At 46.0% G+C, this 26,295-nt stretch overlaps 1 protein-coding gene across 18 annotated transcripts in view; it reads right to left on the reverse strand.

Moving 5' to 3' along the window:
- Window positions 1-26,295, reverse strand: part of ADGRL3 (adhesion G protein-coupled receptor L3) — a 1,264,347-nt gene that overhangs the window by 318,093 nt on the left and 919,959 nt on the right. For all 18 annotated transcript variants that reach the window (XM_077475785.1, XM_077475784.1, XM_077475783.1 and 15 more), the window contains exon 17: window positions 6,354-6,420. In XM_077475785.1, the coding sequence (XP_077331911.1) occupies window positions 6,354-6,420 (67 nt within the window). The remainder of the gene's footprint in view (window positions 1-6,353; window positions 6,421-26,295) is intronic.

The raw sequence follows: 26,295 nt of genomic DNA on the forward strand, positions 1-26,295 counted from the left end.
CATATTACGCTCCTCTATTCCTCCTTAGGACCTGAATGAGGAGACCTGGACTCCTATGCGGCCGCCAGGCCCAGGCCTCGTGCGCTGGGTCTGGTGGCCCCCTGGGAATCCGTGTAGTCCCGGATGACTTTTTTACCCGGGGCCGTATATTGCCCTATGTTTGGTCCGGTTATGGGCCCATGTTTTCATTGCAATGCCTTTTTTGTTGTACTAATGTTTTTCTCCCTTCTCTCACTTTCTACCTCCCCCTCTCTTCTCTCCTCTGTCTTCCTTCCGCTGCCTGCAGGGATCGGACACGTAGTGGCGGGGCCCTACGACCGGACAGCGCCTGCTCCTGGCTCCTGGCGGTCCATCTTGGACGTGGTGGTCGGGTAAGATTTATTAAACACAGACCGCTCCCCTACCCCCCCCCCCACCCCCCCCGGACTTGACTGATGGCTAAGATTCTATCTATGAATGTTCACGGCTTAAATTCAAACAGGAAACGGCATCTGGCACTAAGGGAGTTTAAACAGTCGGGAGCGGATATTATCCTGGTTCAGCACTTTGACAGGGGGGGATCTTTTGCCTTCGCCTCCAGGAGCTTTCCGCTTGTGTATCTATCCTCGGGGTCCCACAAGAGAGCGGGGGTGGCTGTCCTGATCCGACAAGGAGCACCCTTTACCTATGTTGATCACTACAGCGATCCCCGGGGGGGCTTCCTGATACTTAAGGGTACGTGGCAGTCACGGCCGATCACCCTGTGTACGCTATACGCCCCTAATGTCCATCAGCATAGCTTCCTCTCCAGGGTTTTTGCACGGCTATTTAAGGAAGACCACGGTTATTTGGTGGTGGGAGGAGACTTTAATCTGGCTCACTCGGCCACGGCTGATCGTCAGACAGCGCCCACCCGCGTGCCCTCGCCTAGAGCCCTCCGGGATTCTAGGCTTTTTCGGCAACTCACTCGCCGCTATGCACTGTTTGACGCTTGGCGAGCTCTCCGGCCCGGGGATCGGCAGTACACATACTACTCAGCCCCTCACCACATGCACTCTCGGATTGACTATTTTTTCACTAATAATGCTACATTGAGAGCGACGCGTGCCGCATCTATCCTGCCGATCTCCTGGTCGGACCATGCCCCGATCTTACTCACCCTAGATTTAGGCCCCCCGATAACTCGGCCATATAATTGGAAGCTGCGTCACTATTTTGCTGAGAATTTGACCCCAGACGTCCCCCTCTCCACTGTGTGGGAAGCCCACAAGGCGGTGATGCGGGGTAGATGCATTGCGCTTTCCTCGGCCTTGAAGCGAGACGTCGCGGCCACCAAGCTTAACACCGAGAAGGAACTTAGACAGTTAGAGCAGAAACTGCAGGCCTCACCGACGGTACCACTCCTTAGGAAAATTGTTAATTTGCGAATGGCGCTGGCGGACCTGGCGCTTCGCCGTGTTGAGAAAGCCCTTCTGAGGATCAAACAGACATACTATGACAGGGGCAATAAAGCACACTCCCTTCTAGCGCGGAAGCTCAAAGACAAAACCCTTCTCTCTGCCCCACACCAGATAAAAACTAGATCTAATGCGGTTGTCTCCCACCCCAAAGACATAGTTGATACGTTTGCGGGCTTTTACGCGGAGCTCTATAATAGTCCTGACATCCCTAGCAACCCTGTGTCGCTGGAGGTCTCACAGCGTATACAGCAGTACTTGTCCGACAGCGCCATTCCCAAAATTAGAGATTCGGACTTGCTCATTTTGAACATGCCCGTCACGGAAGACGAAGTGGGAGAGACCATTAAATCCCTCCCCGCACATAAGTCCCCAGGCCCAGACGGGCTGCCCTACGAATATTACAAAGCATTTTCCCCCCTCTTAACTCCGCATATGAGCAGACTCTTTAATGCTTTTCTACAGAAAACACCCGTCCCCTCAGATATGCAACGTTCCTTCCTTACCTTAATCCCCAAGCCAGATAAGGACCCCATCCACTGTGCGAATTATAGACCCATTGCGCTGCTGAACGCGGACCTAAAAATTTTCACTAAATTGCTATCTCTGCGCCTTAACAAGGTCCTACCCTCTTTGATCCATAAGGACCAGGTGGGCTTTGTCCCCCTCCGACAAGCGGGGGATAACACCCGGAAGGTGATAGACCTGGTCGAGGTGGCGAACAGGGAGGGAGTGCCGTCCCTGCTCCTGAGCTTGGATGCAGAAAAAGCATTTGATAGACTGGGTTGGCCCTTCCTCTTCGCCACCCTGACCCACATAGGGATGGAGGGACCTTTTCTGCGAGCCATACAACATCTTTACTCCGACCCGTCTTCTCAAGTGAAGACTCCCTTTGCCACCTCTTCCCCCTTTTCCATCTCCAACGGCACGCGTCAGGGATGCCCGCTGTCACCCCTACTATTTGCCCTCTGTATTGAACCCCTGGCGGCGTCTATCAGGCGGAATCAGGCTATAAGAGGGGTTCCGGTGCGAGGCCAGGAGTTTAAGATCTCGCTATTTGCGGACGACGTAATTCTCACTCTTACCCAACCCAGGATATCCCTGCCCAACCTGCATATGGAGTTGGATCGTTACAGTGCGCTATCGGGTTACAAACTTAATGCGTCGAAATCCGAAGCCCTTCCGATTAACATTCCACCGTTGGAGGTGGAACACCTACGATCCAACTTTCCCTACCATTGGAGGTCCACCTCCCTTCGATACCTGGGGGTAAACATCACCCCAACCTATACCTCCCTTTATCAGGCAAACTACCCATCCCTCTATGGAGATATTAGGCGTCTCTTGCTACAGTGGCGGAAAAACCAGATATCTCTGCTTGGTAGAATAGCCTCTGTGAAGATGGCTATCCTCCCGAAACTCCTCTATCTTTTTCAGACCCTCCCCATTCCAGTCCCCTCCTCTCACCTGAAAAAATTGCAAAGGGACCTACTTCGATTTGTATGGAATCATAAAAGGCACAGGATACCTCGTTCGGTCATGACCGCCTCCAAATCGGATGGGGGGTTAGCGTTCCCGGACCTAGTCAGATATTATCAGGCTGCCCAACTCCGCGCGGTCGCTTCTTGGACTACCCAGAGGCCTCACAATCGCTGGTCGGAAATTGAATCCCGGTGGTTGGCCCCTACACACCCTAATAGTATGCTCTGGAGTGCGGCGGCAGTGATTCCTCAGTCCCAATTGTTGGGCCCTATGTCCCACCTGCAGAACCTATGGCGTAGGTCTTCCAAGGCATTTGCCCTGACCTCAGCTAAATCGCTCCTGACCTCTTTTATATCCAACCCTCGAGTGCCAGATAGCCTATCTCGCCAGATGCAACACCCCTGGTCCTCCCGGAACCTTTTCCAGCTGAGATCTCTGGTGGATCCCAGATCTAGGAGACTACTGACTTACACTGAACTCCAATCCCGGTTTGACCTCCCCCGGCAGAGCTTCTATAGTTACTTACAAATCCGTCACTTTGCCCAGACCATCTCCTCAGACCTCCGTTTCTCCCCGCCTACCATGTTTGAAATAGTAGTCTCATCAGGTACGGCACAGAAGGGGATGATATCGGATATTTATAAAATAATTAACGCCTTTCCTATGGGTCTTAACGGCAAACATGCATATATGCTTAAATGGGAGGAGGCTCTGGGTGAAGTGTTCACGGAGGAGCAATGGCGGGTGATTTGGTCACAGGCATCCAAGAGCTCCATGTGTACGCTCTACCGGGAGAATGCATACAAAATATTGTTCTTCTGGTACATGACCCCGGATGTCCTGCACGCTATTTACCCTTCTACAACAGACCGGTGCTGGCGCTGTGTGGGGCATAAGGGCACCCTCTTGCATATATACTGGCAATGCCCTCGTATAGTCCCTTTCTGGACGGAAGTCCGTACGCTCTTGGCCAGTATCCTGGACCAACCCCTGGACTTACACCCAAAGCACTTTCTACTGGGAGTCCCTTTCCCCAAATTGTCCAAATCCCTACAGAAATTATCCCGCCATATCTTGACCGCAGCGAGGTGTCTGGTTGCTCTCCACTGGAAAAAAACACACCCCCCTACCCCGGACGCATTATACGCCCGCATTAGAGATGTGGAGCTTATGGAGAGGATGGCCGCCAGGATACAGGACCGGCTGGAAGCGCATGACGTAGTCTGGAACCCCTGGAATCTTAAGGACGATCGACCCTGACAGGCAAGCGGAAGTTTTCGGATGACTACCCACCCCTACCCCCTCCCTTTCCTCTCTACCTTTCTTTCTATCCTTAGGTATCCCTTTCCTCTCTCTTTTTTTCTATCCTTTCTCTTTTTCCCTTCTTCCTTTCTCTTATGCCTATCATTCTTCCAGACCCCCCCCCCCCCCCCCTGAGGGGGGGTGTTTGTTTGGGGTAAAGTGTATTATAAGTGTCTTACATTATTCGTTGCCACACGTATCCTCGGATTGCAACTCTGGATCGGTGGTTAAGTCTTGAGGATAGGTCTATTACTGGTTGGACTGTATCCCTGTTTTACATGTGTTGCAGAACATGCTGTCTGTGAATAGCTCTACCTGGCCTGGCTTGTACCTGCTCCAGGTGGCTGTACTACGTAGGCCAATATGTTTTTATGGTATGTTCTCCCCTGTAATTTTTCTGATCCCTTTTTTTCGCTCCCCCAATGCTGAACTGAAGTGTTTGACGTGTAATGTTTCACTTTAAACTAATAAAAAGTTATTTGACAAAAAAAAAAAAAAAAAAAAGTTAAAGAAAGTTAAGTGATATGAGAGTGTTCAATATTATTACTGATTTCCATGTAAAACATTTTCTCAGTTTCAACTCATCTGGCAAACACAAACAGGCATGGTGGTGTGCTTTCTTGGCAACTGCAGTAACAGAGTTCCCTAGCATTATTATCAGTGCCCACACAAAGTTGCTTGAGCGCTAGAACAGTCAGCCGTATATGTAGGTATACGTATCTTGGAGAATATAAAATGAGCTAGAACCCAGTGCAGCCACTAACCATTGGAAAAATGGATAACAAGACACCAAAAACAAAGAAGCAGCACTCTATGGGTGAAGCATAAGAACTTGCAGACCTTTGGCCAAGTAAAAAGTTAATTTATTGCACTTCTGGGAGATAAAAAACTTTTAATGATAAAAAAACTTGCAGGAGTTGCAGAGGCAATCATAAAAAGCAAGTAGTCAATGTAGATTTTAATGTGAAAGAATAAAAATGGTACCACTGTGGTCCAGATGGAGAGGGATTAGGGATCCAAGATGAACCACAATGGCAGAAAAAAGATTTCTGAGTCTGACCACTGGTCTAAGGTAGAAGCTGATCTGTTAATGTTAATCCCTCTCCACCTGGATGTCACAGTGGTACCGTTTTAATTATTTCACATTAATATCTACATTGACAACTTGCTTTTTATGATTGCCTCTGCAACTCCTGCAAGTTTTTAGCATTGACAGTTTTTTTTTATCTCCCAGTGCACTAAATAAACTTTTTAATTCGCCAAAGGTCTGCAAGTTCTTATGCTTAACCCATAGAGCACTGCTTCTTTGTTTTTGGTGTTAATATCAGTGCCACTGGAGTTTTTTTCCTGAAAGTAGAACAATTTACAAAGTGTCAATATTTGGTCAAGGACTAAATAAAGGCAAACTGGCAAAGTCCTCTCCTCAAAGTCCTCTCTGGAAAATGCACCAGCAGCATGCCCTAATATTACATAATTTGCCAGTGAATTCATAGTGTTTACAGACTGTTTCTCCAGACCCTACAAAATGGCCTGCAAACCTGTACTCTCACGGTACATGTGTAAGGAAAACTGTAGACACATTCATTTACTACTAGAAATGACAAATCTCTTATTGTCTGAATTTCACAGTAAGGCCGCGTACACACGCGGGGACTGTTCGCTCAACTTTGTCCGCTGAACAGTGTTTCGGCGGACAGTCCGCTCGTGTGTGGGCTTCAGCGGACAGTTTCAGCGGACAGTCTGACGAACAAAGTTTTTCGGAAATTCCGTAAAACTGTCCGCTGAAACTTGGTTTGAGCGGACAGTCCGCCCGTGTGTAGGCTTGTTCGTCAAACTAAGTTCCGCGCATGCTCAGAAAGGATTTACACGGCGAAGGTTGCATTGCAGTGTATAGGACGTCGTATTTCTAGTCCCGTCGTACGTGCCGTTCACGTCATCGCGCAAGTTTCAGCGGACTGTTCGTTCGTCGTGTGTGGCCAAGTCCGTCCATGTTAATTTTGAGCGGACTGTCCGCTCAAACTGTTTGACGAACAAAGTTGGGCGAACAGTCCCCGCGTGTGTACGCGGCCTAATATAATTGAGACACTTAAGAGATGTGTAACAAATATGTCAAAAGCAAAGCAAAAAACTCACCATGATTATTAATGTAGCTGGTCCTATAAAGCTCCAAATGAAATAAGTATCATGTCGTAGCCAGCAACTGTAAACAGAGAAAAAATATATTAAACATTATTAACAAAAATGTACTATTATGGCTATATAGCTAAAGCTTAACTGAAAAAAATATGGTCAAGGAGTGAATGATTTGTATTATAAAAATCATTTTACATCTTATTTGCATCCTATATATAGTATCCACCAAAATCTAAACACTATCACCAAATATATACTCAGGACCAGACATGTCATGTATCGACGGATTAACGTAAATGAAAGGAACTTTTACAACCGTTTCTTTTTTTTTTTTTAAGGCCTCATGCTGAAGCTGATAAAATGAAGTTTTTTGGGGAATTTAGGCATTTTTTTTAAAAAGCCTTTATACGCCCCTCTATGCCATCCTATGTGTCCATGCACACATGGATGTTTATCAGAAGGGGAGTTTATTGGCTGTTATCTGAACGCCCTAAAATCACGTTTAAGAGCAGTTCTGACCACAAAAAATTCTGAATGCTGAAAAATGCACAAAAATACGCTTTTGTCAGCATTCTTTACATTGAATAGCTCAGTGTCAGCTGAGTTTAATTAAAAAAAATGCCCAAAAACACTTAAAAACGCTGAAAACATGCATAAACGTAATTAAGTAATGCTGTTAAAAGCACGTTTTTAAAGCACTGTTTTCCTGCCAGCAATCCAACACCCAGAAAGACTTTTTTGAACGTCCTGTGTGCAAAGAGCCTAAATTTCTGCATCAGTTAATTAGGCTCTGTGGATATAGTTTGTGGGGGAAGGGGATGCTAAGCTGGAGCCTTGACTTAAACTTTATTTTTTAGATAAGCTGTTGGTACAATTCTACATAAACACATGCATAATTAAAGAGAAGTATACAATACTGATGGACCAATATCATTTCAGATGTGAACATTGTGTGAAGTTATATAATTAGCATTGCAAAATATTTTTCCCAATCAACACACATTTCTAAAATAGAAACAACATGGTTAAACTCAGAATACATATTTCATTATAATTTTTCCTGGATTATGATCTTCAGGTAATGAGGGGCAAGAAGATTCAGATAGCACTAAAGCATTGGTAGAACTTCGGTGTTCCCACTCTTGTAAAACATGTTTTTGCTTTGTCTGTGTCCCCATTGGAATACATTCTAATGACTTCCCATCTACTACTGAAAGAATAAAAAAAATAGCTTACAGAGGCTCTATGCCAGGGGTGCCCAACCAGTGGCCCGGGGGCAACATGTGGCCCACGGAGCCCTCTGATGTGGCCCGCAACCTCCTGCTCTGGGATGGTGGTTTGGCAAGCCCAGATTGCAGGTTGCATTAGTGTTGTGAATGAAACCAGCAGTAAAGAAAGCAAGCAGCTGCGGAGCAGAGCCGCATAAGCCAATACTTCCTGTATAGCACGGGCTCCTGTCATAGGTGGAGTGATACCAAATGCACTCTGCCTGGGACAGCAAGTTTATTACTAAAATCAGTGTATATATGGACATATCTGTTCTGCAATGGTTACTGGGCTGCTTTTAAACTGATCCACAGGTGTAGTGCAGTGAACCTGCGGCTTACCTGCACTGAGCCATAGACTTCTGGTTTTACCTGTGGGTTTGGTGCACTTTCAGAAAGTGCACCACATCTGCAGAAAGTAATAGAATTCTATGGCAAAGTACAGCTAGCCTGCAGGAAAGCCACAGGTGCGCTGCATCCACTGAGTGGGTAGACTGCAGACCATCAGTGTAAAAGTAGCCTTGGGCTTCTTTAACATGATCTGTCTGACCCAATCGGAAGTTCCATTCACCTCTATGGATGGAGCAGCAGATGTAAACAGACTGGTGTCTGTTTATACCTGCCTATTTTCAAGCCGATCGGCTTTCATTTCATTTGATCAGATGAGAGGGCCCATAGAGTAGAGTGGGCTGTGTCTGTGTCTACTTTGCATATGCAGAGTGGACGCAGACCTGTCATCTGCTCATTGTGGCCCACGACTGGTTAGTAAGTCGCTTAAGTGGCCCTCGCTATTAAAAAGGCTGGGCACCCCTGCTCTATGCCTTCCCTGCTCCATCCAAAATGTAAGCAATTGTACAGCAGTTATATGGAGCAGCTCTATGCCTTCCTTGCTCCATCCAAAATGTAAGCAATTGTACAGCAGTCAAATATGATATGTGGCCAACAGTTAGTGAAAACCTGACCATTACACCTATATGAGCTTGCTGGGCGTCCCGTTCCAAAACAATGGGCAGCGATATGGAGTTTTTGTGGCTATAAAAGCCTCATCTCTATCTGAGTAGGTCTTGCACAGTATTTTATAGTGTGTATTTGGGAAGGTTTGCCCCTTCACCCCATAGTGCATCTGCAAAGTCAGGCAATGATGGAGGATAGAAAGATCTGGCTCACAATCAGGGTTCCAATTCATACCGATGGTGTTCAGTAGGGCTCAGTGCAGGAACATAAGTTCCTCCAACCCAAATTCATTAAACCATGAACCTGGCTTTCTACACGGGGCACAGTCATGGTGGGAAAGAAAAGGGACTTTCACAAATTATTTCCATAAGGTTGGAAGTGCACAATTGTCTTAAATGTTTGTTTGCTGCAGCATTAAAGCCTCATACACACAATCGGAATTTCCGCAAAGCCTAGATTTTTGTTTGAAGGGCATTGGCCCAAAACTTGTCTTGCATACAAATGGCACACAATTGTTGGACAACAAACACGAATGTAGTGATGTACTAGACATACTACGAGCCGATAAAGAGGAAGTTCAATTGTCATGCTCCAATGTGTTAATAGATGTTTGTTGCATGTTGATTCACACTTTTCATTTCATGCTTTTTGATAGATTTGGATTTTTTTTATGTTATTCCAGGCATGAATTTATATTTTTCAGAGACACGTGTAGCAAGTTCACCCCTTTATATGGGTTATCTGGCCTCTCATTGGACCACTTTTGGCACTACAGGGAATTAGAGAGATGGGGAATTGTGCTGATGGGAATTCACCCCTTGTTTGTTCATCTCCCCCTTTTTTTGGAGGTAAGAGGAGTATGTGACATTTATCTTTGTAGAAAAGCAGGGGGTGGGTTTCTGTCTATAAGGCCTTTTTTCTTGTGTATGGGGTTTTGAGCCACACGTTTGCAGATATGCTTTGTACATTTTTCATATTTCTTCAATATTGTTTGTAATCTATTTTACTGATTGTTAAATTATACAATTTCTTTTCTTTATATGTACATTTAGAATGCAATATGTCCTTTTCCTTTTGGATTGAACACTCCGAGTCCTTTGTCCCTGAAGAAGCCTCTTAGGCGAAACATGTCAAATAAATTGGGACGGAGAACATGATGTTTTTATGGTGGAATGCTGTTTGTTTCCCTGTAGCAGGCTCTTTGTATAGACTGTAAGGAATTGAAACAATTGCAGGTTCCATGTGTTTGTGAACTTTTAGTATGTCTAAATAAATATAATTTTCTATTTTTATGAATTACTATGTGTTATATATTTGCAATTGGTACCGTAAAGTCCCCTACCTCCAAGTTCTTTATATCTTTTACCTAAAAATGTTGCTCAGTTGAGAGAGAGTCTTTTAATGTAGCCCAAAGAGCAACAATAAAAATATACAAATCCTTGAAATAACAAGGGGGGTTGCCTTAAAGGGGTTGTAAAGAGATTTTTTATTTTTTTTAAATAACAAACATGTTATACTTACCTCCACTGTGCAGCTCGTTTTGCACAGAGTGGCCCCGAACCTGGTCTTCTGGGGTCCCTTGGTGGCTGTCTCTGCTTCCCCCCGCAAGTACTTCTCATGTTGATGCGAGCTCCCTCGCATGGTGAGAAGCACTTGCGAGCGCGCTCCCGTGATACAGCCGGCGGCTATAGCTGCTCACTGTATCACTCGCCCCTGCCCCCGGCGCGCCGTGTCATTGGATGTGATTGACAACAGCGCGAGCTAATGGCTGCACTGCTTTCAATCCATCCTCTGCAGCCAATTAATGGCCAGGCTTAGCGGCGAAGAGGATGTCGGGGGCGAGCGTGGGACTTTCGAGGGGTCAGGTAAGTAAAACAGGGGGGCTGTCGCATGTTTTTTCACCTTGATGCATAGAATGCATTAAGGTGAAAAAATGCTTACCTTTACAACGTACAATGTATTTGTTTAAAAGTGACACCTTTTATCCAGTGCTAAAGGTTAGTTCTCTGCTAGTTTGTAAACACACCAGTCAGAGTTCCTGGGGGATGTCATTAACCAAATATGGTCATGACCATATTTAGTCAATGACATCACCTGGGATGGCATCTGCTATGATTAAATTTCAACAGAGCCATGGAGCTGTCATTTGTGTTGTGAAACAGAATTGCCATGGCAGTAGGTCGTGTGTCACTCATTGTGATTTACAAGTATCTACGTCTCTGGATGCTGTGATTGATGTTGAATTTACATGGGATGGGGTGGATGTTGTCTATTTTTTTTTTTTTTTACCATTTTCTTTTTTGTGAATTAGTAATAGGGACCCTGTATAACTTACAGTGCTCTATGACTCTAGGACCAATTACAAGTTACACTTCTATATAGGTGATGGAACTTTACAGCCCTGGCTTGGGTGTCCTCAATTTCCTTCCCCCTCTCTATACATCCCATACTCACTCAAGTAGTGGGCAGATATCTGTATGTTAACATTCACATGTCTTCAATACAATACTCCAATACCCCAAAGACATGCAGGTAGGTTAATTGGCTTCTGTCCAAAATTGGCCCTATTATATGAATGGGGAGCTTGGATTGTGGGCTCCTATCTATGGGAATGTTTGACCATTCTTCCAGAAGCGCATTTGTGATGTCAGGCACTGATGTTAGATGAGAAGGCCTGGCTCGCAAGTCTCCTCTCTAATTCATCCCAAAGGTTTTCTATCAGGTTGAGGTCAGGACCTTGCTTTGTGTACTGGTGTGCAGTCATGTTGGAACAGGAAGGGGCCACCCCCCAACTGTTCCCACACAGTTGGGAGCATGAAATACACGGGTGGCACAGTGGTGTAGTGGTGTAGTGGTTAGCACTCTCACCTAGCAGTAAAAAGGGTCACTGGTTTGAATCCCAACCGCAACACTACCTGCCTGGAGTTTGCATGTTCTCCCTGTGCCTGTGTGGGTTTCCTCCGGTTTGCTCCCACACTCCAAAGATATGCAGGTAGGTTAATTGGCTTCTGTCCAAAATTGGCCCTAGTATATGAATGGGGATCTTGTATTGTGGGCTCCTTGAGGGTAGGGACCAATGTGAGTGTGCAATGTACAGGGATAGGGACAATTGTGGACACTCACTCAGGTTGAACTGGATGAACTGGTGTCTTTATTCAACCTTACTAACTATGTAACTATGTAAATTGTCCAAAATGTCTTGGTATGCTGACGCCTTAAGAGGGGTTGTAAAGTCAGAAGTTTTTTTTTTATCATAATGCATACGTTGTGGGAGCCACATGCAATATAGAAGAGGAATCACACCGATTCAAGTTCAAATCACATGCGATTCTTCAGCAGTGCGATTTGAGCCATTATTCTGTATGCATTACACAACAATCATGGGTGTAAATCAGGTGGTGAGAAGGCAACATATCGCCACCTCACCACCTGTCAAACACACTTGGATCGCTTTTCAGAGGAGCAGCCATGCCTGCTGCGCTTATAAATGAGCCCTTAGTTCCATTCAGCAGCAGCTCCCTTAGGGCTCATTCACATGTGTAAAAACCATGTGGTTGAGTTGCTGTTTTACCAACTGTAACTTATGTGCTGCTGTTTACCCGCACAGCAGGTGCAGCACAGTGCATCTGCAACTTTTCTGGGTTAGTTGCGCTTTGTCATAGACTTCTACTAGATTCTGAAGGTGTGATGCACTTTCTGAAAGCGCACCAAAACTCCTGCATTCAGAAAGTGCACGAAACCCGCAGGATATGATAGAAGTCTATGGCTAAGTGCAGCAAACCCGCAGGAAAGCTGTAGGTGCACTGCACTTGCAGTGTGGGTAAGCAGCCTTATACTATTATGTCCAGTGTATTGCTTCACACTGACCTAAATATCTCTTCTTTCCTGCTGCTGGCAGCACTCTGGAGACCACTAGCTGGGATAAGAGGTGGAGTGCAGTTGGTATCACCCCGCATGAGACAGGGGCCGGCACTAGAGGAGGCTTATATGTTTCTTGCTTCCCACGACAACACCAACTTTACAAGTAGTCCTTCTGCATTGCACTTTGATGCTCTGGAATGGTGGGTCAGCAAGCCCAAACCGCAAATCTACCAGTCACCTAGCTGCGAGCTACTGGTAGATCGCGATCTGTAGGCTGCTGACCCCTGCCCTTTACCATCTAGAGTTGAAGAAAATCACCATGCAAGTTCACTGCAGTAAGCTAAAGTAGAAAGCCAAAAAGGGGTGATTGTTTCCCGTGACACAATATGGTGTACACTGCAGAGGAATGGCATGCATGGGTGTCATCCAGGAATGAAGCGTCTCCTAAAGCCCATGCACAAAAAAGCCTGCCTAGAATTTGCCAGGGCCCATGCTGAAAAAGAAGACTACGAGGACTCTGTACTATGAAGTAACGATATCAAAATAAATGTTTTTGGAATGTAAATGCATGAAAAAATGCATGGTGCCTACACTGAAACATGGTGGTGGCAGTATCCTTCTGTGGGGCTTCATGGGTGCTGCTTGTGTCGGGGAGCTGCATTTTATTGATGGTATCATGAATTCACAGATGTACTGCTCTATATTGAAAGGGAAGATGCTACCATCACTCCGTACCCTTGGTGGTCATGCACTTTTCCAACATGATAATGATTAAAAACACACATCTAAGGCCACTGTTGCATTTTTGAACAAGAACAGGGTGAAAGTGATTTAATGGCCAGGTATGTCTCTTGATCTGAACGTAATCGAAGACCTATGGGGAATTCTGAAGAGACAAGTTGAGCATCACTCTCTGGTTCACACTGGAGCATTTTGACATGCGATTGGACATGTCCAATCGCATGTCAAATTAGCGGCAATTGCTGTCAATGGCACCGTCCTAATCGGTGCAACGCCATCACTGCACCAATTTCAAAAGGTAGTTTCTGTACTACTTTTTGCAAATTCAGGCTGCGATTTACATTGACATCTGTGCAGAAACCTGCACAGATGTCTCTGAAATCATGGCCGAAATCAGGACTGACATGCGGGAGTGAAATCGTGAGAGTTCAGCTGAACTCACGCGGCTTCATTCCCGCAGCTCAGTGTGAATCTGGGTTTAAGAATGAAAAAAGAAAGATTTTGCAATATGTCACCAACTTGTTCATTCCATGCTTAGAAGTGCTGTCCTTACAAATCACGGAGGTCATACAAAATAGTAGATGTAGTAGTTTTTGTTGTGGGGTGTATTAATTTTCGCATCAACTAATTTAAATAAAACTGAGGAATTTGTCATTTAAGTTATATTATTAACCCTTCTTTCATGTAATGAACAAAACAAATGTTTTATAAAAATTTTGGAAATTGTTTTTGTGTTTACTGAGATATTGATTAAAATCTTACTTTTTAAAAGGGGTGTACTAATTTATGCTAAGCACTGTATATGTAGTATATATATATATATATATATATATATATATATATATATATATATAACCTAATACCGTCTCTAAACATGCCCTCATAAGTTATCTCATGATATGGAACTTAAATTCAGAATTACATTACAAAAAGAAATATTACCAACTTTATCAGTACCCCTCAGCACAGCCTCACCAGTGCAATAGAGTGTGACCAGTGCCCGTCAATACAGCGTGACCAGTGGCCACAGAGTGAACAGTGCCAGTCAATACGGCGTGACCAGTGCCCATCAATACAGCGTGACCAGTGCCCATCAATACAGTGTGACCAGTGCCTGTCAATACAGCGTGACCAGTGGCCACAGCATGAACAGTGCCCGTCAATACGGCGTGACCAGTGCCCGTCAATACAGCGTGACCAGTGCCCGTCAATACAGCGTGACCAGTGCCTGTCAATACAGTCTCACCTGTGCCCATCAATACAGTCTCACCTCTGCCCGTCAGTACAGTCTCACTTGTGCCTGTCAATACAGTCTAATCTGTGCCCATCAGTACAGCCTTACCTGTGCCCATCAGTACAGCCTCACCTGCGCCCATCATTAGTCTCACCTGTGCCCATAAATACAGCCTCACCTGTGCAGAGGAAGAGTAGAGCTAACCAATCATCAGAGACCAGGGATTTCCCACTGTAACAGCTTTCATTTGAATTGCTGGGTTTCCGGTGCCACTCATGTCACACAGTCCAGCCTCCTCACCCGGCGCATTAGACCGGTGTTCTGTCTATCAAATGCGCTGGGACTGTCTGACGCGAGTGGCGCCAGGAACCCAGTAATACAGGGAAGGTGCAATTGCAAACCTATATGTGGATGGCACCTACATAGGGATGACCGCGGGCATGTTTGGAGAAGAGCCAACCCGCCAAAGCGATTCTGGAGGCTTTCCCTGCCCCGCAGCCACGCATATGCAAGGGGCTTGGCTTTCTGGACAGCCTAGCATTAGGTGCACGTGCACCAAAGCTCTGAGGAGAAGGCCAGGTCGGTCAAACCGGGGCGTATTCCCGTCAGCTTTTTAGCAGTCGACGGGTAGCTTACGATCGATGGGTTGCTGACCTTGATGATACCTAAGAAGAAAGAAAAATAACCAATAGCCAAATAATAAGGTGTTAGTGAAGAATAACAAGGAACAAAAAAAATGTGGGTAGTAGCAGGGAGAAAAGAGTGACATTTCTGTAAAGTGAAACAGTTATTATACAGGAAAGTCTATGTGGCAGAAAAGAGATATCTTGTTTGGCAGGGTGGGAAATAGTAAGATAGTAAATGTGATAAAAATTTGTAGTATTCCATCTGACAGGATGAAGGGAGGGATGTGGATAGAGGTAGAGGCAGAAATGTATCACTTTGTTGCAGATTGAGAGCAATAAGATAATATTGCCTGAGGGGTAATATACAATGTAATAGTGTATAACATTACAGCAGCGAGTGGTGAGTGATCCGATAATTGGAATGGTCCCAGAAGAAAGTAACAGTAAATGAGGAATGTTTCTTATAGGGAGATCACAGGTTGCCGGTCTGACAGCATACGCTGTGTCTGGCAGAAGCTCAAGCCAACTGTCTAAAAGCCTGCTCTGAAAAAACAGCCAGATACACAAAATCACACCTTAGCTTTGATTATCCATTATAACAAGTGATATAACAACATTTGTTGTATATTTGTTGTATATTGGTAAAACACTGGCACATTTTGACCACGAATCCTCTTTTGATGAACTATATTCAAACTAGGCCACAACTAATTGCAAGACCAAGATACTCAGAAGATTTCTAGCTCCTGGCCGCATCCACTTAAAACAACACAAAAGCCATTAGTACTCAAGAAACAAAACTGTATACATGTGACAATAAAAAGTGTCTTTGCTGTATGACTAATATTGACAAAACATATGCATTCATTTTAATGAGCTACAGCAAGACCTGGCCTATACAAACCTTTGTGAACTGTACTTCATATTACATTATCTACGTGATTATTTGCCCATGTGAACTGAAATACGTGTGCAAAACATTCCAAACTTTCATGAACAGACTAAATAAACATTGTTAAAAGTTAAAATAATGAGAAATACATTGAACAACAAACAGTGGTATTGTGGCAACTCCACCCCCAAGATAGAAAAATTTCAACAAGAGTTTTATAACTTGTTAGACCGCATACTCTAACATCACTATCTCTAAATCCCATCGGGAATTTATATACACTACCCTTCCTTGCACACCAACATTTTACTCTTTACATAAGTTACACAAAAAAATTTGACACTGTTTTGGGACCACTGACAATTATACAGCGATCAGTGCTATAAAAATACACTGATTACTGTGTAAATGTCACTGGCAGGGAAGGGGTTAACACTATGGGGCGATCAAGAGGTTAAATGTGTTACCTAGGGAGTGAACTGTGGGGGGAGAGGACTGACTGGGGTAGGTGACCGATCGTGTCCTTATATACAAGGAACACACAATCAGTCTCCTCTCCCCTGACAGGACGAGGATCTGTGTGTTTACACACACAGATCCACGTTCCTGCTCTGTGACCGGCAATCACGGGTACCCAGCAGCCATCGCGACCGTCAGGCACGCGCATCAGATCCCAAGTGACGTGTTGGGAGCTCGTGCCCCCTAGACCACCGAGAAGCCGAGGACATCATATGATGGCCACCCAGGATGGCAGAGCCATCTTGCGGTCATCATATGTCTATACGCGGGATGGGAAATGGTTAAAATTCTCCACAAATTATCCCTGACCTGTCTGGTGTGTTCCTTGGCCTTCATGATGGCGTTTGTTCACTAAGGTTCTCTAAGAAACCTCTGAGGGCTTCACAGATCAGCTGTATTTTTTCTGAGATTAAATTACACATAGGTGGACTCTATTTACTATTTAGGTGACTTCTGAAGGCAGTAAGTGCCACTAGATTTTAGTTAGGGGTATCAGAGTAAAGTGCTGAATACAAATGCTTGCCACACATTTCAGATATTTATTTGTAAAAGATTTGAAAAACATTCATTATTTTCCTTCCACTTCACAATTATGTGCAACTTTGTGTTGGTCTATCACAGGGGTGCCCAACCTTTTGAAAAGCGAGGGCCACTTAAGCGACTTGGTAACCGGTCACGTGCCACAATGAGCAGAGCAGGCAGATGACAGGTCCATGCAGAGTGGACACCGACACAGCCCACTCTACTCCTATGCGTCCTCCGATCCGATCCGCCCTAACGGAAGGGGATTGATCCCCTCTGTTTGTTTTTAGCAAATCAGATTGGTGGTAGGCAGGTGTAAAAGGACTCAAATCTGTTTACATCTGCCATTTCATAGAGGTGACTGGAGGGTTCGATTGAGTTGGACCGATTGTGTAAAAGGGGCCTTTCACACTAATGCAGTGCAGTACACCTGTGTCTTTCCTGCGGGTTAGCTACACTTTGCCATAGACTTCTATTATATCCTGCAGGTGTGGTGCACTTTCTGAAAGCTCACCAAACCTGCAGGTAATAACAAAAGTCTATGGCTCAGTGCAGGTAACCTGAAGGTGCACTGCACCTGCGGATCGGTTTGAAAGCAGCCCAGTAACAACTGAGTAGATATGCCCATATATACACTACAAACTGACCTATAATAACAGTCTTCCATTCAGGTATTGCCTGCTGTTGCTGTCCCTGGCAGAGTGCATTTGGTATCACTCCGCCTGTGGCAAGAGACGGCGCTATACAGGAAGCATCAGCTTATACAGCTCTGCTCCGCAGTGCTTGCTTTGCCGGCTTCATTAACAACACAGATGCTCTGGGATGGTGGGTCTGCAACCCATAATCTGGGCTTGCCAATCTGCCATCCCACAGAAGGAGGTCACAGCCACATCAGAGGGCTCCGCGGGCCACTGGTTGGGCCCCCCTGGTCTATCATATAAAGTCCCAATAAAATACATTTACATTTTTGGTTGCATTTTTGACAAAATGTGGAAAATTTTAAGGGGTATGAATACGTTTTCAAGGCACTGTATGCCCTAAAAAAATATACTGTAAATATCTCCTGATTCTGTCACCATTAAATGTTGCATTATGCTATTTTATGTATGCGGTATCTGACATGACAAGAAAAACATTTGTAATCCATACTGTATTTACACATCTAATACCTAACTTGCATGGCATTATCCAAACAATTCAAAATTCTAAGCATTAATGTAGAAAAACAGCTATGATGACAGTTAAATGCTTATATGTGAACTGTCACACCTGTAATTTTGGTTAGCCCATTTGTTCATCAGGAAACCCTGGCAAAACACCCTACACAGATCCACTTACTTTTTTAACCATAGTCAAAGCAACTCAGCTTACTGATCATTTCGTTACTGTGCTCTCTTCTCCAGGCAGCAAGCTCAAAATCAAATTCCTTTTTGGTGCCTCTCTTTCTGCCTGGATATTACAGGCAGTTAGTTAAAAGAGAGGCTAGGGTCCTTTTCAAACATACAGAGCTTGCAGCAAAATGCAAGGTCAACTTATTGGGACTTTGCTCCTTCCACCTTTAAAACTCACAACATGATAGTACTTAAAAAAAATTAATTATAATGAGTGTCAATATGTCAAGTGACACTGAAAAACAGGGAGCAAAATTGAATAGCAAGTGTGTGGGTGTAGGTCAGCGTACCCTGGGTTTATGCCAAAAAAACATGGAAAGCAGGTACTAAATGCAACCACAAGGTTGTTACACTGTAAAAAAAATATATAGTTATTGGGACTATGGCATATAGAAAAACTTATAGCAAAAACGCTAGATTAGCCCCATCACCCAACACTTTTTTTTTTAATTCTTTTATTGAGTTTTCAGTGCAAGACATACACAGTAAACAATACACTCTTATAGAATTTTTTTTGGTCATGCACTTCATTTCCATGTACAAACAGTAAAGATATGCAACCGTATGCTGAGAATTTTCAAACACAAATACAATATACATAAGCGCTGATCCGTATGGACGTACCATACCGTCCTTATTAAGAGAGCTAGCAACCAGGGGGACCTATGTGTCCTAACGACACCCCCCCAAGAGCAACATTACCGATCAGCCGTTCAATACCTGCGTGGTCCGCAAAGACACCGCGGGCCTACATAGACGTGGCTTGGTGGAGCAGAAAAGACAGACCAAGAAAGGAGGAAAGAAACGAAGAGGGGGAAGAGAAAAAGGGGAGAGGAAAAAAAAGGGGGGGAGCGGGAGTGGGCATCAGGAGGGACCCCACAGGGGGACACCGACTCGATCCATATAAGGTGGCCAAGGGCCCGTGTCCAATTTCCCAGACAGGCACGCTATCATAGGCATCAGGCGGGCACCAGGTCAGCCGCAGATGCAACCTCCCGTAGGTATGCCTGGGTGCCAGTGAAATATCTCCAGGGTCTCCACTTCTCACAGAACTTTTCCTCTGTATTATAGAGAGTGGCGGTCAGTTCCTCCATCCGGAGGACATAATTAACTTTAGAATACCATAAAGTCTTCGTAGGGGGCTGGGGTTGCCTCCACAGCGCTGGGATGCATACGCGTGCCGCGTTCAGTAGTTGCATTGTCAAAGTCTGTTTATATTTCCGGATGGGCCGGTCCGTCAGATGAAGAAGGCACGCAGCAGGGTTTCCCCCGAAGATCTACCATGTCTCTTGGCAGGGGCGTCAGGAGCCACGGGGAGGTCAACAGAGGGAGAGACGCATCCTCAATTTCCATCTCCACCCACTGTTTGTGTGATTTATTACAGTGCCAGTCCACGACTCTGGTCAGAAGGGTCGCCCTATAGTACCTACGCATGTCAGGTAGACCCACTCCTCCCCGGTCCTTGGGTCTGCTAAAGGTCTATAACTTAGTCCTAGGTGGTCTCTGTGCCCATATAAATTTCCTAAGGAGGGACTTCAACTGCATAAAAAATTTCGGAGGGACGCGGATCGGTAGGGCCTGGTAGATATATAGAATCCTCGGCAGTGCCGTCATTTTAAAGGCGTTGCAACGCCCAAACCAAGTCAATGACAGGGAGTGCCACCCCTCTAGGTCTATTCTTAGTTTCCGTAACAGAGGGACATAATTGTGCAGATACAACTGCGCCAGGTCCCCAGTGAGATTGATGCCCAGGTATGTAATGGAGTCAGCTGCCCAGTGGAATGCAAAAGCCGAGCGCAGGCCCTGGGCCTCGACCTCCGGGACAGTGACATTTAAAACCACGGACTTGGCGCAATTGACCTTATAGTTTGAGAGTGCCCCATACACTCGCAGAGCCTCCAGGATATTCGGGAGGGAGACGGTGGGGTTGGAGACAAAAAAAATAAGATTGTCCGCATAGGCCGCGAGCTTGTGATGAGCTGAAGATTTCCGAAGGCCCGTTATGCTGGGGTCTTTGCGTACATGACACATGAAGGGTTCCAGCGTCAGGATAAAGATTAAAGGGGACAGGCGACACCCCTGCTGTGTCCCTTTAGTGATCGAAAAGTAGTCCGAGCGCCAGTCGTTCATCCGTACCGCCGCCGAAGGTTTAGAATACAACGCCGATATCCAACTCTGCATGCTGGGACCTAGACCTACATGTGTCAGGGTGGCCTGCAAAAAATGCCAGGCCACCCTGTAAAGGTCTTTTCTGCGTCCGTGGAGAGAAGGAGAAAAGGCCTCCCCTCCCCATGGGCAGCATGAATCAGATTGAGAACTCGGGTCGTATTATCCCGTGCCTCCCGCATGGGGACAAACCCCACTTGATCAAGATGTATCAAGCTTGGGATATGCGGCACTAATCTGTTCGAGAGTATCTTGGCAAAAAGTTTCAGATCCACATTCAAAAGATGGAAATTCCCGCATTGTGAGAGGTCCTTCCCCTCCTTAGGTATTAATGATATGAACGCCCGTAGCGAGTCAGCCTGCATGTCCCCCCCTCCTTCACCGAATTATATGCCTTAAGGAAGTGCCGTGTCAGTAGCTCTGTGTAAGTACGGTAGTAAGTCAAGGTGAAGCCATCAGGCCCCGATGCCTTCCGTAGTTCCATTTGGGCCAGGGCCACCTGGAATTCTTCAACTGTAATGTCCGCTTCCAAGGATTCGCGGACCTCTGCAGACAAAGTAGGCATGCCGGAAGCCCTGATGTATTCACCCGCCGCCACTTTCCTAGACGCTATGGTCTCTGTGTCTGCCCCCTGTTGGAGGTTGTAAAGTTTATGATAGTAATGAAGGAATTCCTGCGCTATTTCTATCAACGTGTTGGCTCTGGAGCCCTGTCTAGTAGTGATAAATGGAATGAAGGTGCGCTGTCTCGGGCCCCGCAGGGTCCTCGCTAACATCGCTCCAGGTTTGTTGGAGAATTCAAAGAATGAACGCTTCACCCAGGCAAGGCGTTGTACCGTCTTCTGATACAGCAGGTCTCGCAGCCTCCCCCTGGCACCAACTAGTGCTTCAAGGTGAGACGCTGCAAGAGATCTCTTATGGAGGAGTTTGAGCGAGCGCACCTCCCTCACCAACGCTTCAATCTGCCTGGCTCTCTCTCGTTTCCTCTGAGACCCAATTCGGATCAATGTCCCTCTCACCACACACTTGTGGGCCTCCCAGACACACAAAGGGCTGAGAGCTGGATCCACATTTTCCCTGAAGTAGAGCCTAAGTGCCTCCCCCACCTCCCTTCGGGCCTCAGGGTCCTGCAGGAGGGATTCATTAAGCCTCCACGTGGGGGGCGAGCGGGCGTCCAAATCCCAGGTCAGCGTCAAGTGGATTGGGGCATGGTCAGAAAAAGAGATATGGTCAATTTGAGCCAAGGTCACCCTGGGGAGATCCCTGTGTTGGAGTTGAAATAAGTCGATCCTGGAGTAAGTACGGTGAACCGAGGAGAAGTACGTAAAGTCCTTCTCCCCCAGATTCAGGACCCTCCAGGGGTCGACCAAATACAAACCATGCAGTTCCGCCTTCAGGTTTTTAAGGCAGGAGTACGTGAGGTGAGACGCTCCTCTTGACACGTCCAGCAGCGGTTCTTGGGCATAATTAAAGTCCCCCCCACTAGAAGGACCCCCTCGCCAACTTCCATGAGTATAGGGGACAGGGTTCTCATGAAATCTAAATGACCCGTGTTCGGGAAGTATACATTCAGCATAGTTATAATGTTGTTCCTGATCCTGCCCTTGACAAGCAAGTAGCGACCCTGCGGGTCTGCCCTCATCTCCAGTAAGGTCCATGGCACTGATTTCGCTATTAAGATGCTGACCCCTTTGGATTTTGAAATAGGGGAGGGAGCATGGTACACTGTAGGAAAGCCTCGGTTGCCAAGCCTGGGGACCGCCTGCTGCCTAAAGTACGTCTCTTGTAAGAACGCGATCTGGGTGTTGGACTTTTTAAGATCAGAGAGGAGCCTGGACCTCTTTTCGGGGGTGGAAAGGCCCCGTACATTCAAGGAGGTGAATTTAACCCCCTGTGGGGGTCCGCCCACTGTGAGATGCGTCGCTTGTTGCAAAAAGGACGGGGGAAGGGAACTCGGTAAGGGGCGGGTAGGAAAAAAAGGGGGTGGGAGAGGGGAGAGACAGAGTGTCAGCTAAAGGAGAAGAAAAGAGAAAGAAAAGAGTGAGAGAATGAGAAAGGTTGGCACCAAAAAAGTGCAGTGGCAAGCGCTACCGCATGGGCGCCTTACTAAGTCACTAGTGTTTACGCGCAAGTTAGCGCAACCTAGAGATGGAACGTGAAAGACTGGCTCAGTCAAGAAGTTGGGAGACGTGCGGGCCAGTCCGAGCTACCATGTTAAACAAATATAATAAATAAAACCAGATACTAACATTAACCAAAACAACTATGCCCAGAGGGAATAACCACCCTGGTCCACCTGTGTGACCATCCCTCAGTGCCACCCCTGCCCGTCATACCATACACACAGGGGTACGGGGGGGTCGGCTCAACAAAAATCAACCCCCTATAGACTCAATCCTCTGCTAGTCCCCAGGCAAGCAAGTGATCCCCGTCCCTCCCCACCGGCGACCGGGCGACCTACCGCCCGCGGCTTCGCAAGTTGAACATACAAAGTGTCACCAGTGGGGACTGAACGGGGTGCACCACTCCCATATACCAAGTCGAGGGGCCCCTTCCCACCACCTCCCGATAAGGTCTGGGCAGAGCATCTCGGGAAACCTGCCATCGGCCCAAACCCCAAAAATGACCCGGTCACACATCACACAAAAAAGTCCCCACCTCCCCCCTCAAGGTCTGAAACAAGTTCCATATGTCAAAACAGGACCCCTGCCCTAAATGGGAGGCAAGTAAAGTTAAGTTCACTTATCACGGGTAGCAGTTCTCCAGCCTGATATGTCAAGGTTCGGGGGAGGCGAAGTCAGCCCTAGGCTCCTGCCTAGATCTGGAACGTCGGCGTCTTCTGCTGAGTCTCTGGGGTCTGGGTGGCAGCATCAAAGGGTTATCCAATAAGGGTAGACAGTCCAACCAATTTGGGACGGGGGTCTCGGGTACCCCCAAGAAAGCAAACAGGTCCGGGAGTTGATCTGGCCACCGCAAAATGTAAGAGGCATTATCCTTAAGAACAATCAGATGAAAGGGGTGACCCCACTTGTATGTGGCCCCTACACTCCTGATGGCGTCCAACAGCGGACGCAATGCTCCTCGCATCCGCAACGTAATACGAGACAGGTCCGGGAACACTTGCACCGTGGCACCGTCAAAGTCTATCTGACCTTTCGTCCAGGCCTGGCGCAGGATCTCCTCCTTAATAGAATAGAAATGCACTCTGGCCAGCACATCCCTTGGGGGTGCAGGGTCTCCGCCTCTGGGGCCCTGCACGCGATGGACCCAGTCCAGTTCCAGCTCCTCCGTCAGGGGTTTGTAACGGAACGTGTTTAAAATGGCCGTCACCGTAGCTTTAAGGTCCCTACCCGTTGTTGCCTCCGGGAGGCTACGGATTCTCACATTGTTCCGTCGGCTACGGTTTTATCCGTCGTCCATGGACAGCTGCAAGGAGATCAGGCGCTGTGCATGGGACAGTTGGGTGTTCTCCAGTGCAAGTACCATAACTTCAAGGGAGCCTGTAACATGCTCCACAGTGGTCACCCGTGTATCAACAGAGTCTATGTGCTGCTTAAGTTCATTAATCTCTCTGGACAGGGTACTCACTACGGTAGCTGTGGATTCAGCATTGTCCTGCTTTGAAGGGAGACGTGCCATGAGCTCTTTCCAGGCCTCCGCTGGCGGTTGCCCCTGTGAGGTGGAACCAGGCACCATGAGCAGTCCGTCGGAGCTCAGGATGTCCGGGGAGGGGATCGGGGGAGTCCGCGCTCGATTCCGGTGAGCGTTGTCCCGGCTGCGCCTGCTGCGACCCCTTCTTCTTGCCATGGTCCCTGGACGCTGCGGATGTGCGCAGCGGTGCCATGTTGGCGGCTGCGGCCTGTGGCGGAGCGGCCGGAGTGCGGAGGAAATACGCTGCGATATCTGTGTGTCTGTGGGCTGTCGGTGTCCCGGGAGCGGGATCTACCTCTGACATAGGCTGGTTCGTGGATTCGCCAGCTGTATGAGGTGGTCGGGCCGGTCCCAGAATGGAGCTCCCTAAAAACACGTCTCTACAGCGTCATAGTCAAGCCACGCCCCCATCACCCAACACTTAAAAATGACAAGGTTGTCAATTAAAATGTAACTAGAGTCCAGTCAATATATAGGTTACTTATGCTTAAAGACCACCAACAGCAGCCCAAAGCTCACAAGGATCATTTGTAAATTAATAGGTGTATAACATGTATAAGAGTGCTGTCGAATGGATAAGCAAAGGTAAGGTAAATGGCTAATTGGGCCCAATTTGGACATTTTCACTTAGGGGTGTACGTTTGTTGCCAGCAGTTTAGACATTATTGGATGTGTGTTGAGTTATTTTGAGGGGGCAGCAAATTTACACTGTTATACAAGCTGTATACTCGCTACTTTACATTGTAGCAAAGTGTAATTTATTCAGTGTTGTCACATGAAAAGATATAGATATCTAAAATACACACATAAAATATTTACAGAAAATGTGAGGGGTGTACTCACTTTTGTGAGATGCTGTATATTAGTCCAGACTATTTACATTTTAAGTGACAACTTTGTTATTTTTAAGTTACTTAAAAAATATACCCGTAAGGAAAAACAATTATAATTATACACCTAATGGAACACACCAAGTCATAAAACTAGCAGCATTCAGATATAATATATTTATCTTTCTGACATGATAATACTTTTTTGTGCTCAGATTAACAGAAAAGTAGATACAAATGTAAATGAAACATTTCATAGGTATGTACAGTTGTGCCCAAAAGTTTGCATACTCAGGCAGAAATTTTGAAATTTTTGGCATTGATATTGAAAAAATGACTGATCATGGCAAAAAAACTGTTTTATTTAACCGTTTGCTGACTGCTCTATAGTAGTTTTACTGCTACAGGGTGACAGCTGTGTGCAGGATCACATATACTATATATGTGATCCTGCACTTCTGCCTGCAGGGGGCACACGAGAGCTGTCGGCAAGTCGCGTCCGCTGTGATTATTCACAACAGAAGCTGATCTGTGAGTGCTGGGCACTCAAAGTCCGCTGGCACCCACTGATCCTTGAGCAGAGACTCAGATCGAAGCTCTGCCTATGTAAACAAGGCAGAGTTCTGTTCTGACAGGGGGAAGGGATAAATGTTTTGTTCCTGCAGGAACTTAAATTAATCTCTTCCCCTAGGAAAAGCAGCACACATAGTAAACACAAATACTGTCTAGGCACATGGATAACCCTTTGATCGCCCTATATGTTTAACCGCTTCCCAGCCAGTGTCATTAGTACAGTGACAGTGCATATTTTTAGCACTGATCACTGTATTAGTGTCACTGGTTCCTGCAAAGTGTCAAAAGTGTCAGTCAGTGTCTGATTGCCCACCGCAAGATCGCAGTCCACCTATAAGTTGCTGATCCCCGCCATTACTAGTATGACAAACAATTTAATACAAATTTCAGTATATATCCCATAGTTTGTATACACTATAACGTTTGCGTAAACCAAATACAGATACAAATGCAGAATACATATTGGCCTGAATTTATGAAGAAATTTTAGTTTTTACATTTTTTATTGGATATGTTTTATAACCGAAAAAAAAAAAAAAAAATATATATATATATATATATACAGTGGTGTGAAAAAGTGTTTGCCCCCTTCCTCATTTCCTGTTCCTTTGCATGTTTGTCACACTTAAGTGTTTCGGAACATCAAACCAATTTAAACAATAGTCAAGGACAACACAAGTAAACACAAAATTCAATTTGTAAATGAAGGTGTTTATTA

The sequence above is a fragment of the Lithobates pipiens genome, unplaced genomic scaffold, assembly GCF_037356315.1.
Source record: "Lithobates pipiens isolate NorthernLeopardFrog02 unplaced genomic scaffold, aLitPip1_a1.2 Scaffold_13, whole genome shotgun sequence".
NCBI classification, from domain to species: Eukaryota; Metazoa; Chordata; class Amphibia; order Anura; family Ranidae; genus Lithobates; species Lithobates pipiens.